At 38.5% G+C, this 15,385-nt stretch overlaps 1 protein-coding gene across 1 annotated transcript in view; it reads right to left on the bottom strand.

Annotated features, from left to right (window-relative positions):
- Positions 1–780: 780 nt before the first annotated feature.
- The window catches only part of LOC116810278 (nebulin-like), a 106,133-nt gene continuing 91,528 nt past the window's right edge, over positions 781–15,385 (bottom strand). The window contains exons 8-12 of the mRNA XM_032754463.2: positions 4,625–4,757; positions 3,465–3,629; positions 3,281–3,374; positions 1,454–1,676; positions 781–1,029 (exon numbers count right to left, since the gene is read on the bottom strand). Of these exons, the coding sequence (XP_032610354.2) occupies positions 781–1,029; positions 1,454–1,676; positions 3,281–3,374; positions 3,465–3,629; positions 4,625–4,757 (864 nt within the window). The remainder of the gene's footprint in view (positions 1,030–1,453; positions 1,677–3,280; positions 3,375–3,464; positions 3,630–4,624; positions 4,758–15,385) is intronic.

Here is a 15,385-nt window from a genome sequence, read left to right as displayed (position 1 = left end):
CTTGCAAGTTGATATCACCTACCCAAATTAATCCCTTCATTAGAAAAGGGGCTCTAAGACAAAAAAAAAAAAGACCTGACAGGAATTAATCCCGACCTAATGCTAGAGTACAGGCCTTTGCAATCAGAAGGATATTGCACACACAGCACCTACCAAAAACACTTTGCAGGTTGGTGGTGCTGGGAGATGCTGAGTTCAGTTCAGCCACCTTAATCAACCAACCACACTCACAGACTACTTGGGGAGTAAATGTACTATGCCATCAACCTCCCAGACACAAGAAATGGGAGACACTGAGTCAAACAGCCTCAGGAGCAAGGAGGATTTTCCGTAGGTGCAAGTGAGAAAACTACCCAATCTGTGTCTGCTGATAAACAGGCAGAAAATGAGCTGATGCTCCCCAAACCCACTCCTGGTGACTTAAATTCATGGAGAGAGGCCCATCATCATGTACAGACATACATACAGTCATCCCTCGGGATCCACGGGCATTGGTTCCAGGGCCCACCAAGAATACCCAAATCCTCAGATGCTCAAGTCCCTGATAGAAAACGGCGTAGTATTTACAAATAACCCATGCAAATCCTCCTGTACACTTCCAATCATCTCTAGGTTACTTATAGTACTTAATACAATGTAAATGCTACATAAATAGTTATATGTTTATTTGTATTATTTCTATTGTTGTATTTTTTTTCCACATATTTCTGATCCACAATTGGTTGAATCTGTGCATGTGGAACCTGAGACATGGGGGGGGTCAACTGTAATCCCACTCTCTTACAGCATGATCTTCATTTCTGCTCCCAGGCAACTGACTGTGTCTGGAGAAAAATACACAACTCTACTGATTGGTCCTCCTCTGAGTGCATAATCACAGCCTCCAGCAGGCACTTCTTGCTGCCTGGCAATCACTGGCATGGTCCATTCCCATTCCCACTGCCCTCGCATTGCATACTGCTTTCCGCAAGCCTCCCACATCTCCTCCCTCTTCCGCACTTTCTGCTGATGACCTTGCTCCTGGCTTCTCTGGGAAAATAAATACAATCAGAAGAGTACCTGCCCAAGCCCTTATCTCTTCATCTTCCCACCTACATGCCTCCATACCGGACGTTCTGCCTTCTCTCCTAGTGCTATAGATAAATTGGCCATGCTCCTATCTAAGGCCAAAGCATGCACTGGACACTACATCAAGAACATAATTCCAGCCTCTCCTTATCACTAACTTTCCCTCTCCACTGATTTTCCCCTCTGTCCACAGATACTCTATTACATTTTCTAAAGCCTCTTGAAAGCCCCTCTCTCCTTCCACCAGCTGACAGTTTTCCTCTACCTCTTTACAAAAAAAAAAAAAAAAAAAAACACCTATGTAAGAATTGTCTATCTTTGCGATCTCCCCTTTCATTCTTTCCATTGCCTCCTGAATCCACTCTGGTCAGGTTTTCATCAATACCACTTCATCAAGACTGTTCTTCAATGGCACCAGTAACACCCATGTAGTTAAATTCAGCATGCGGGTGTCAGGCCTCCTCTGGCTGACTCGGAAGCCATGCTTGGCACAAGGGACCTTTCTTCCCACAGCTTCCAGGACACCACATTCTCCCGGATTCCACACTGCTTTGGCTGTTCCACCCACTGCAGGCTCCTTTGCTTGTTCCTCTTTATTGCCCAGACCTCTACATGTTGGAGAGGCCCAGTTTTCAGTCAAAAGACCTCTTCTATTTTCTATCTACATTTGCTCCTTAAGTGATCTCATCCATTCCACTGGGTGTTTTTTGTTGTCGCCCCGGCTGGAGTGTGGTGGTGTGATCAGAGGTCACTGCAGACTCAAACTCCTGGGCACAAGTGATTCTCCCACCTCAGCCTCCTCAGTAGCTGGGACTACAGGTGTCTGCCACCACACCCAGCTTTTTCTTTGTGGAGGGGGTGGCGGTAGAGATGAGGTTTTGCTATGTTGTCCATGCTGGTCTTGAACTCCTATCCTCAAGTGATCCTTCCTCTTCCCCTCTGGACCTTCCAAAATGCTGGGATTACAGGTGTGACTCACTGCACCCAGCACATTCCCATGGTTTTTAAACCTTTTGTTAGATTGATGACCCTCCAATTTTTTTTCTAATCTGGACCTCTACAGAGTATAACTCCAGATTTGTACAACTCAATGCCTGTGCAACAGTTCCTTCTGCCTAACAGACTTCTCGAAGTGAACATGTCTAAAGGTAAGCTCCTAATGTTGACTATCAAACATGCTGCTCTCAGTTTCCCCATTTCAGTGTGTGTGAAAACACAATTTCTCAGCTAAAAACGTTGGGGTTATCCTTTGTTCTTTCTCTCCTTTATTTACAGGTACACGTACACATGTGTACATGAGCGTGCACACACACACACACTCCATATCCCATCTGTCAGTAAGGCCTGTTTGGCATAGTCTTTAAAATATATTCCCCAATTCTATACTTCCTGACATCTGTACTGCTACCACCTGATCCAATTACCTCATTATCTTTTGTTTGGATCATTTAAACAGCCCCCTAATTGATCTCCCTGCTTCCATCCTTGCCACCTTCTCACTGTTCTCAACACCGCAATCACAGTAATTTTGTTAAAACCTAAGTAGGATTTTGTTATTTCTACCTTGACTCAGTATCCTCTATGGCTTGTCATCTCACTCCAAATAATGTTTTAAAAAGCCCTATACAAACTGGTGCCCCTGACCTCACCTGTCATACCTCAAGCAATTAATGTTGGTGTTTCTTCATTCTGGGAAGTTCTTGCCCCACTTAGTTAACTCCCTTCCTTCCTGCAGGTCTTTGCTTAAATGTCTTCTCCTCAGGCAATATTTGTTGAACGAACCAATGTTGTCAATGAAGCTAATGTGCTGACTCAGGCCAGGCACTGCAGGCTTCTAACTCCTGAGATGGAATCACAGGCCAGGATCAAGGATCCAGACTCAAAGGAGAATGTACAGACATCAAGTCTTGAGCTGACAGCAGGGGCTATACCCACAATCACAGCAATATTTTTGCCACATAAGGGCGTAGAAAACCAAATGTACAACCATAAGACTGCTTGGTGAAGATGAAATTAGAACAAAGAGACTAAATTGGCTGGTAGAATATTTAAAAAATTAACCTTAATATTTGTTACTTAATATTTGCTATTATTAATCGATTAATTCTGATTTCTGACAGTTACAAGTTTTTCTCCTGCTCTGGGAGGCTGGGAGTCCCAGACTTCCCCATCCTGCACTCATTCTGGTAGACTATGCCCACTGAGGTATCACAAATGCTTGGAAAGCAGCGCACGCTGAGTATTGCAGAGAATAAAGGCTGTACGGGATCGAAAAAGACCATCCACAGGAGTCTTAGGCGCTTTCGCTAACATTGAAAGATTAGTAGCCGTTCACCAGGCAGAGAGGGGTAGAAAGGTCACTTTCATCCACTATCTAGCACTCAGTGGTAACCTACCCTGTGTTAAGAATGTTTGCGTGCTCTCACTGGACCCGTAGTAGACTGCTTTGGAAACTACATCCTGTGTCTGTGTCACCTCCACTAGGTTAGAAGCCCTATGCCAGCACAGACTGTACCTCCAGGATGCAGTCCCTAGCACACTTCCCTGCACTGAGAAGACATCTGTAACCGTTAATTGAGAATGAGCTCTTTAATTTACGATTTGCAAATGCTTCTGCAGTGGCTCTTTAACATTGTATCATTCGGGTCAACTGCATATAGTGTTTTTCATGAGATTTTGCTCCTTCAAGCATTGTCAAAAATATACAAATATTGCCATTTCCAATTCAAAGGTGATATCTAAATTGTTTACATGTATTTAATCTTGAGTTATATCACCTGTTTCATGATACAAATGTTGAAGGTTTACCAATTTACCATTTTGTATTAAATTACAACTTTGCCTTGAAGAGGGTTTTTATAAAACTATTAGCCAAGTCCTGTACAGTTTAATTAAATAAGTCAAACTAGCCCTTAGGGAACTCTTACTTTGAAATAAAATTTAAGAGCCAAAGAGTGCCCCTAACCTTTACTGGAATCATGTCTAAAATGCTACTTTGAACTTAACAAACTAATCACATCTCCGCAGACAAAGGCTGGCCATACTTACCGATGTGAATAGTGACTCTCACCCCCCATCAAAATGGATCAACATGTAAACAATTTTAAAACAAGATCATGTTTTTCAAAAGGTTCTGTGAACCTTAAAGCTGGAATTGGTCAGTGATTTAGGATAGCATCTCTGCAGATTAGGATAGCACCTCCCCAGGTTTGTCAACTGTCTCCCCAGCCTCTGGCAGTTGTGAAGAGTATAGGAAGTAAGAAGTCTTTCAAAGGTCAGCCTAGGCGGTCCCAATCATCAATCACTGATTTAACAAACATCTCAGGGCTCCCTCTATGAGCCAGGACCCATAATAAGCTGAAGGGGCACCCAAGATAATCAAGACAAACACCCCACATCCAAGGAGCTCCCAAGTATTTATTTTATGCCACATACATGAGTTATTTTAAGCTGTGGGTCTGAAGATTCTCTTAAATTGTCTCTAAGAGTAGACGCAGGGATTGGGCATTGGCTCCGAATTAAAGACTGGAATTTCACTTCTACTGGATACACTGACATGCTGGGTGATCCTCATAAATCACTTCAAATTTCTGAATTTTTAGCTCTCCGTATTCATATAGAAAAAGCAGTTCTCTCTGTCCTGAAGGAGTTCTGAAGACTATCTGAAAAGTATGTGAAGCACTGAAAGCCTGACAGAGGAGAAAGATGCATGATTCTGATTAACACCAGGACCTCAAAAAAAAAACAGTTATTGTATACAATGAAACCAAAAGATAGTACGGCGAATGAAGGAGTTAATGAAGTAGCCACTTAAAGCCTATGTTTCGAAATGGTAACAATCCTAGGCAGTCAAGATCTAAGATGATCTAAATAAGAAGATGCTTGATGGTGGTGGCCCAAACCCCGTATCCCATGCTCACCTGGCTAACTCCACCTTCTCTCTGTCCTGCGGATCACGCCCAGACTCATCTTTATGAAACACTTATTTCGTATATTACTATCTTGCTCAAATCTTAGTGAGATAAAATCCCTTTTCAGGAAATTGAATTGAAATTCCACTGCATGCCCCTCCAAACCTTGTACAACTGTATATTTTATTTCTTACTACTTCCTCCCAATCAGTATCGCCTCTCTGCCTGTCACACTAAACACATCAGGCCCAATCCTACATTGTATTTGTTCAAGTCGATCGAGTTCTTCCCCCACTTCTGTAACTCCTCAATCCTTGGACTATCGAATCCACAGTAGTCTTCAAGGGCAAAATTCATGTGCTTCCTCCTCAAGGCCTTTGCTATTTTCCGTCTTCACTAATGTTGCTTTCCTTTAAACTCCTAAAACACTAACATAAATGCTTATCACAAGTTCCCAGTTGGATTTTTACCAACTCATGTGTCAGGACTATGACGCTTACGGTCTGGGTATCCACTGTAGTGCTAAACACATAGAAAAGAGTGTGTCTGTATACATGAGAACAAACAGGCTCACTGTGGTAGGCAGAGTGGCCCCCAAAAGATGTCCATGTTCCAGATCCCTGGAACCCATGAATCTGTTACTTTACAAAGCAAAAGGGACTTTGCAAATGTAGTAGGGAGCTTATTCTGGATTACTTGGCTGGCCCCAATCTAATCACATGATCTCTTAAAGCAGAAAGATGTAGCAGAAGGGAAGTAAAAGATTCCCTTGAATGGCACTCACGCTGCTGTTGCTGGACAGGGTCACGTGGAAAACGCGAAGGGATGTGAGCAACCTCCATGGGCAAAGACCAGCCCCTGGCCAAGAGCCGGCAGAAAATGGAGGCTTCCATTCGACAAAGAAACTGAACTCAGGCAATTCTAATAAGTTTAGAAGAAGATTCATCCTCAGAAATTCCAGAAAGGAACATAGACAGCCCTGCCAACGCCTTGATTTTGGCCTTGTTGAAAGGGCAGAGGCTTAGTGTAGCCATACCTTACCTAGACTTGTGACCTACCAAACTGGGAAATGATAAATGAGTGTTGTTTTAAACTGGTCAATTTGTGGTAATTTATTATGGCAACAACAGGAAACTAATCCACTCACAAATATGGCTGTGCAAGGTCTAATAAAAAGGTAGACAGGACAAAATGCAATCTCAGACATGCTATGCAAACAGCAGCTGGTTCTTTAAATGCTGGTAAATGGGTTCAAGTATGGACATACCCTCTTGAACAGGGATTAAAGGGGCAGACTTAATGTTTCAGTTTTTATTAAGGAGAAGATTGCAGAGATTACCATAGCCAAACTGAATTGTAAAGGAAGCAGGTCAGATATATTAGAACTGTAGTACATTTCAAGACTATTTGCTTCAACTGCTTTTGATATAAGTAAGAGATTTATATTAAAACTTCCAAACATCCTTTTATGATCTCAAAGGTTTTCTTTAACAGGATTCAGGGTGTAGTCTGCACCACCAAACACAGCAGAGTTCAAAGCTGTGTACAGAGAGATTCTACACACAGCCTGTTATCATTAGCACTATACTAACAAGATAACCATACAAGGACTCAACAGAGCAAACAGAGAGCCACACAGGATGTTCTTACCTAAGTTGACAAACTGAATATAGATAAATCATTGAAACCGGACGGAATTTATCCAGGAGCTCTAGAAGAAAGCAAGGTGAAACGATGAACCTGTTGGTCCAAATCCTTAAACCATGTCACTTACAAATCACTGTGCCAAAAGACAGGCAGGATATACATGTAACCCCCAGAGGAAGGGCTCCAGAGAAGATTCTGGTAACTTGATATCTAGCATTTTTACTTGCCTAACTGACACAATGGCAAAAACAGAATTAAATGCAGTAACTTTAATAAGAACAATTTTAAATAACCTTTCTTTCCCAAATGCAGAATGTGCTCAATGAAAAAGCACTGGAAAATAGAAAAACACATGCACAAATAAAATCACCCTTAATCCCAATATCCAGAGTTCATCACTACTATTAATATTCTGTTGCATGGCTTTCTAGTTTATATACACAATATTTGCATTCAATATATGTATATTAACATCCTTTTTACTAAAATAGAACCATACTTTTTATAAGTTTAGCATTACAGAAGGCTAGACTTGCCATTTTTATCTCTTAATAGAATTCTATTATATGAGTCTCCTCTTATTTAATGATAACCTCTATTGTGGAAATATAAATGGATTTAAAATTACTAATCCTCTACATATTTTTTATGCGTATCTCTGGATGTAACAGAGACAGACTAAAACTGGACAAATCACTTAATCTTCTGAGCCTCAATTTCTTTATAAAATCGGTATAACAGAACCTACTTCACAGGATTTCAATGAGTTAGGTAAGTGCATGTATGTCAAATGCTTTAAATCATGCCCAAAACATAGCAAGCAACATAGAAATGTTAACTATTATTGTTGTTACTCTTATTTCATACAACAAATCCCCAAAAGTGTAATTATTGGGTAGCAAGGCTCACACTTTTATTTTTATTTGACACATAATAATCATATATATGTATGGGGTACACAGTAATGTTTTGATACATTACAATGTATAGTAATGGTTAATTAGCATAATTTATCATCTCAAACATTTATCACTTGTTTGTGTTGGGAACAGTCAATATCCTCCTAGATATTTAAACCATAATCACGGTTAATGATAGCCATCCTACAGTGCTATGGAAGACTTGAACTGACTCTTCCTATCTAGCTGGAGTTTCATATTAACAAATCTCTCCCTATCCCCCACTCTTCCTTCAACTCTCCTATTCTTTGTTCTACTTTTGACTTCTATGAAATCAACTTCTTTTTAGCTTCTGCATATATGAACATATGTGGTGTTTAACTTTCTGTTCCTGGCTTATTTCAAGAAACATAATGTCCTCCAGTTCCATCTTTGTTGTCTCGAATGACAGGACTTTTTTTTTTTTATGGCTGAATAGCATATTCCATTGCGTATATATAGCACATTTTTTTATCCATTCATCTGTTGTTGGACATGGGTTAATTCCGTATCTTGTATATTGTGAACAGTGCTACAATAAACACAGGAGTGCAGGTATCTCTTTGATAAACTGATTTCCTTTCCTCTGGATAAATGCCCAGTAGTGGGATTGCTGGAGGAGCTTCCACTCTGCTCTCCATAGTGACCACACTAGTTTACATTCCTGCATAGTGTGTAAGAGTTTCCTTTTCTCCATATCATTGCCAGCATGTTATTTTTTTGTCTTTTTAATAATGGCCATCCTATCCAGGAGGAGATGATATCTTATTGTGGTTTTTTATTTGCATTTCCCTGATTAGTGATGTTGAGCATATTTTTCATATATTTGTCGGTCACGTATATGCATTATTTTGAGAAATGTGTGTTCAGATGATTTGCTCATTTTTTAATCTTTTTTTTTTTTTTTTTTTTTTGCTGTTGAGATGTTTAAGTTCCTAGTATATTCCGGATATTAGTCCCGTTTGAGATGAACAGTTTGCAAATATTTTCTCCCATTCTGTAGGTTGTCTTTTCATTCTGTTATTTCCTTTGCTGTGCAGAAGCTTTTAAGTTTGAAATAATCCCATTTATTTTTACTTTTGTTGCCTATGTTTTTGAGATCTTATTCATAAAATTATTTCTCAGATCAATGTCCTGAAGCAAAAAGGCTCATGCTTTAAAATTTTTATCTCCAGAAAGAATAGTATAAAATAAATTATTCACCCCTAAAGAATGTATTTTCCTGCCTCATACTCAAACTGGGTATGCTATATAAGCTCATCCTATCTTCTAGGCAAAACAAACAAAAAAACTATAAATATAAATATCTCACTAAAACACTTTGAAAAATAAATGCTTTGACAAAATAAGGGCCTAAAACTGTAACTTAATTGGCTCTTTAAGTACTTCTGGTAAGCTTCTCCACCAAAGAGAGAGAAGTCACGAAAACAAACACAAAAAATACCAAATGAATTACCATTAGAATGAGAAAAAATACTTAGTCACTGAGAATGGGCTAAAGATACCATAATAAAAAGGAATTTGTTTTCCAGAAAGAGCAATTTTAACTGTAGTGTGAGGTATTAAAATGGTCTTATGTAATGATGACCTAGGAGAGGAAATGCACAGGCAATTCCTTCCGTGTGCTGGGAAAAGGAGGCACTAGTGGCAATACAATTCAAGGCGAATAGATGATACAACACAGAACAGCTGAAAGCCTTAGCAGAACAATGGTGGGCATCAACATGGACAACCTGCAGTAACACATCCAAAATTATACCTCCACCTTACTCTAGGCGGGACAGGCTCTGAGCTGCGAGTCATGAAAAGTGACAAGTGCCTGGCTCCCTAAGTTGTCGTGGGCTATTTCCTAATGAAACAGGCCAATACATTCCTGCAGGAAGCAAGCAAAAGTGTTGAGTATCGCCAGGAAGAGGAGTAAAAACACAGAACACTACTTGAGTTCCTGTTCTGCAGAACCATGATGCATCTCTCTCTCTCTCTAATACTCTACAGAATTTACAAAGGTACAACTTAAGAGGAAATGAAGTACACTAGACAAAAATCAGCTAAAATAATTAAGAGGATATGCATTCAACATGAAGACAGACTAAACATTAGTGCTCTACAAAATGGAAGAATAAATAGGGAATAACTGAAATTTTTACATAATGATGAACATGTGTGAATTACTGGGCACTCTTATAAACCTAATCAGTTTCCTATCACACCACATGCTGCTACTTTTTTCAGAAAGCTTAAGAAATTCCTTCTAGAAACGGTTCAGACTAAAAATGTAACTAGATTCAGTAATGATTTTCATACATTTATGAATAATGTATAAAATACAGGCTATAGAGAAAAATCAGGAATGTTTGCTTATAACCCTAATCTTCTGAGATAACACAATAAAAGGCACACACTCATCACCTCACCAAAAAAAAAAAAAAAAAGTATCTGGTTATCAACAACTGAGAACAGCAGGCAGATCTGACCCAACATGGCACTTGATACCCTTGAAATGAGCGCTTTTTCATCTCCCCAAGTAATGGGTGATAAAGTCTGCTATAGTTAATGAATTCTTAAGTGAGTGCTTTCCTTTGAATGATTTTGTCTCCATTTCCTTTAAAGTAAAAATGTCTAATACTCAGTATCCTTCAAACTGTTGTCAAACAAGAGTTCTTCACACCAGACTCCCATGAACTTTCCCAAATTATCATGTATACAAACACATAATTCATCCAAAAGACTATTACAACCTAATTAATGTATGCTTAAAGCATTTTGTGAAAATATTGTTAGTAGCACACCAGAAAAGGAATTCCTTAAGAGGTCATGGAAGCTCAAAAATATTTCATTTAGTAATCAGGAGAATAGTTTCCTAAAAGATTTGACAATCTTTTTTAAAATATACTCAGTAAAAAATAGCTCTTTAAGTAGAACACCTAAAAATTACCTATACTTTCAATAATTAGCCTGTGACAAATTAATTCAAATTATAAAAGTTGTTGGTTAAAAGAATATGAAAAGCATCACCCAGCAGGATGGTATGACATAGGTAGCTGCCATTCCTAGGGTTTGTCTGTGTACCCTATGATCTACAGCTGCATGTATAAGTAAACATAGTATATATGTATATTATAAATTGATGGTATACATACTATGTATATATCACATAATATATAACCTATGTTATACTTTATATAGGTGTGTAAATGTATGTGCATGTATATTTATATACAGGCAAATGTATATTTTTGAGTATACCAAAAAACAAGAAAATATCTTCTGAATTAAAGAATAGGAACAAAGGTGAGTCCTACAATTTTCTTACATTTTCAACTTCATGCATTGAAGATTTAACACTAGCTCTCATCTGATGAATTATAAGTATAAAAACAATTAGCAATGAAATGACATGTGCAGAAAGCCCTAATTATACTACATGAACATTTTCAAAGGTCAAAAACGAAAAATTTCAGCTAAGTCTCTTCTACATAGTGAAGAATATTTTTCATTAGTTTTGTTTCAATCATCAAAAACTGATCAAAATAAGGTGATTTGTTTTTTAGACTGTACCACTAGGATTTTTAAATAATGCACGTGTAATTTCAGCAGTAAAATCAAGTGAGTTGAAAAATGGCATAAAATGTACAAAGCAAAATTTACATCAACATTTCTCTTTGGCTAACCTCCTTATATGATTCTGAAATGACTTCCAAATACTAAAACAAGAAAGTTACTTGTTCTTTCAGTTTTAAATTTTGGAGCATATGAGAAGTCTACTATTTTGAGTACATTCTAGATTATAGAGAACACTTGATCACAAATAAAACTGTAAGCATAAATTAAAGAGGACAGTATGTGTTTTTAAATAAAATCATTCATGAAGTTACAGAGTTTGAAATTATGATAGTTTTAGCACCATCTTATCACTGTCATTAAAGTAATTACTAAGTGCCTATCACATGGACCTGTGCTCAGCAATTCAGAAGGATGTAATTTGTGCCCTCCCAAGTCTTGCTGGTCAGCCTTACTTCTTTCTGAATTTAATACAGACACAACAAAAGAAGAATGAATTTTCTTCTTTTTCTAAAATACAGGACTCTTTCCTCCTAGAGGTGTTCTCTCAGGATGGTCACAATGGGCTCAGAGTCAGTACTCAGTCGCACAGCCCCGCTCTTCTTCAGAAGGTTGCTCAAAACAGCAGAATGAGAATTGACTGCACCTCCAGGTCTGGTCTCCTCCCCACCAAGACCAGTCTCCCTGCTACTCTCACCTGCTCCTTCCACCCGCAGAATATCTTGGATGATGTCAAGGGAACTCTAGTGTCAAAGGCACCTTCTGAGCCTGATAATGCCTCATTATGAAAACTTTACATTCAGCGGAGAAAAGGGCCCAAATGATTATTGTTCTGATTTGTATTAGAAATGTTTCTTTTGCTCTTATCACACTTAAATGAGAGAAACAGAGAGAGAGAGAGAAAGAGAGAGCACGCATGCGCGCGTGATGGGGCCAAGATTGTTACACTACTAGCCCAATATCCATTCTCTCATTTCTCTTTAGTAATACAAATCCTGATTTTTAGCTGGGCATAAAACAATGTACCTTGTTCCACGTACCTGCAGTTCTGGTCAAGGAGACGGGGTGTAAGTACTGCTTGGCAACATTCAGAAACCTCCTTAAAAGACAGCTAAGCATATGCTCCCTCCCACCCCCGCTCATTTTCATCTACTACTCTCCTCCTTCGTGCATGCTGAAATGCATCATAGTCAGACTAGAGCACTGACCTAGGACCATGAGGAGACACACGACATGAATGGCAAGCAGTGACTGACAAAGACGCCTAAGTCCTAATGGCTGTGGGACTGCCACACCAACCCTGGACTATCTACCTCTCTACATTTAAGAGAGAAACAAAACTTTCCCTTGCTTAAGCCACATGGATTTTCTATCAAAAACAGTAATAGTTCATCTAATTGATACATAAATTATCTACAGATATACTTGGGTGTTTTAAGTATATCTTTTTCCTTGTTTCATCAACGGAAAACACAAATTCACGCATAAAGACACACCCAAGAAATAAGAGGAGATTGTACAACATAGTCTACTTCTAAAATGCAGAAATGTCCATTGTAAATCTCCTATATACAAAAATCAGACTGGAGATCTAGACTAAAAACATACAAACTCCATGAGACAGTCAGTCTAAAGACATTTGCTCTGAAACATTGGTAAGCTGTTTTGTCGTCCCTCTCTTCTTTCCTTACTTCTGAAATATGAATATTTTCCATCACAACAGTAAAGACATGGAATCAACCTAGGTGCCTATCAATGGTGGACTGAATAAAGAGAACATGGCAGGAACACACCATGGAATATTACACAGCCATAAAAGAGAATAAAATCTTGTCTTTTGCAGCAAGATGGTTGCAGCTAGAGGCCACTATCCTAGGCAAATTAACGCAGGAATAGAAAAACAAATACCACATATCCTTACTTATAAATGAGAGCTAGATTCTGAGTACACATGGATATAAAGATGCAAACAACAGACACTGGGGACTACTAAGGGTGGGTGAGAGTAGGCTGAAAACTTATAAAACCTGCTGGGCACCATGCTCACTACCTGGGTGACGGGGTCATCCATACCCCAAACCTCAGGATCACCCAATAGACCCACATAACAAATTTGCACCTGTATACCTTTAATCTAAAATAAAAGTTGAAATTATTTTAAAAATATTATGAACTATATAGAATTAAAATGCCCACTATTAATTTAAAACAATTTAAATATGAATATTTTCTTCACATTGTTTGCCATTCCTTCATCTGTTGGCCACATCAGTCTTAATTCTTCTTTGTGTCTTATATGATTTCTTCTATTGCACTGAAATTTAAAAACATCATCCAAAAAGTTGATAAATATTAACGTCTATATTTTACCTTAATTAAGGGATTTTGTTTGGAACTGTGTTAACACTGTAAATCAATTTGAGAATAACTGAAATTTAAAAAATAGTCTTCCTCTATATAGCATATCTCTTTATTCGAATCTTTGTCATTATTACTGTCTCTTATTGGCCACTTTTACCATCTTTCTAGGCTTCAGTTTCTCCACCCATAAAACAAGAATCGTCCTAAGTCCATACACAGTGGTGCTGGGAGAACTGAAAAACATCTGAAAGACTAAATCTAGTGCCTGTCACAGACAAGGAGCTCAGTAACTGTTATCTGCTAGTATTTTCATTAATATAACCATTGGAAATTAATCTCATAATATGTTCAAAGACCCTCAAAAATGTCTCTGTTCTCCAAACCAGTCACTTAGCTTCTAGGATATGCTCTAAGAAAATAACACAAAACACAGGGGAGGTTTTCAGGCACAATCATCTTAATGGCAATATTATTTATAATTTTGCAAAGGTAGAAAGAACCAAAATTTCTTTTTTTTTTTTTCTTTTTTTTTTTTTATTATACTTTAGGGTTTTAGGGTACATGTGCACAATGTGCAGGTTTGTTACATATGTATCCATGTGCCATGTTGATTTCCTGCACCCATTAACTCGTCATTTAGCATTAGGTGTATCTCCTAATGCTGTCCCTCCCCCCTCCCCCCACCCCACAACAGTCCCCGGAGTGTGATGTTCCCCTTCCTGTGTCCATGAGTTCTCATTGTTCAATTCCCACCTATGAGTGAGAACATGCGGTGTTTGGTTTTTTGTCCTTGCGATAGTTTACTGAGAATGATGTTTTCCAGTTTCATCCATGTCCCTACAAAGGACACGAACTCATCATTTTTTATGGCTGCATAGTATTCCATGGTGTATATGGGCCACATTTTCTTAATCCAGTCTATCGTTGTTGGATATTTGGGTTGGTTCCAACTCTTTGCTATTGTGAATAGTGCCGCAATAAACATACGTGTGCATGTGTCTTTATAGCAGCATGATTTATAGTCCTTTGGGTATATACCCAGTAATGGGATGGCTGGGTCAAATGGTATTTCTAGTTCGAGATCCCTGAGGAATCGCCACACTGACTTCCACAATGGTTGAACTAGTTTACAGTCCCACCAACAGTGTAAAAGTGTTCCTATTTCTCCACATCCTCTCCAGCACCTGTTGTTTCCTGATTTTTTAATGATGGCCATTCTAACTGGTGTGAGATGGTATCTCACTGTGGTTTTGATTTGCATTTCTCTGATGGCCAGTGATGATGAGCATTTCTTCATGTGTTTTTTGGCTGCATAAATGTCTTCTTTTGAGAAGTGTCTGTTCATGTCCTCTGCCCACTTTTTGATGGGGTTGTTTGTTTTTTTCTTGTAAATTTGTTTGAGTTCATTGTAGATTCTGGATATTAGCCCTTTGTCAGATGAGTAGGTTGCAAAAATTTTCTCCCATTCTGTAGGTTGCCTGTTCACTCTGATGATAGTTTCTTTTGCTGTGCAGAAGCTCTTTAGTTTAATGAGATCCCATTTGTTGATTTTTGCTTTTGTTGCCATTGCTTTTGGTGTTTTAAACATGAAGTCCTTGCCCACGCCTATGTCCTGAATGGTATTGCCTAGGTTTTCTTGTAGGATTTTAATGGTTTTAGGTCTAACATATAAGTCTTTAATCCATCTTGAATTAATTTTTGTATAAGGTGTAAGGAAGGGATCCAGTTTCAGCTTTCTACATATGGCTAGCCAGTTTTCCCAGCACCATTTATTAAATAGGGAATCCTTTCCCCATTTCTTGTTTTTGTCAGGTTTGTCAAAGATCAGATAGTTGTAGCTATGCGGCGTCATTTCTGAGGGCTCTGTTCTGTTCCATTGATCTATGTCCCTGTTGTGGT

The sequence above is a fragment of the Hylobates moloch genome, unplaced genomic scaffold (genome assembly GCF_009828535.3).
Source record: "Hylobates moloch isolate HMO894 unplaced genomic scaffold, HMol_V3 SCAFFOLD_1, whole genome shotgun sequence".
NCBI lineage: Eukaryota > Metazoa > Chordata > Mammalia > Primates > Hylobatidae > Hylobates > Hylobates moloch.
This window is presented reverse-complemented; position numbering and strand designations above follow the sequence as displayed.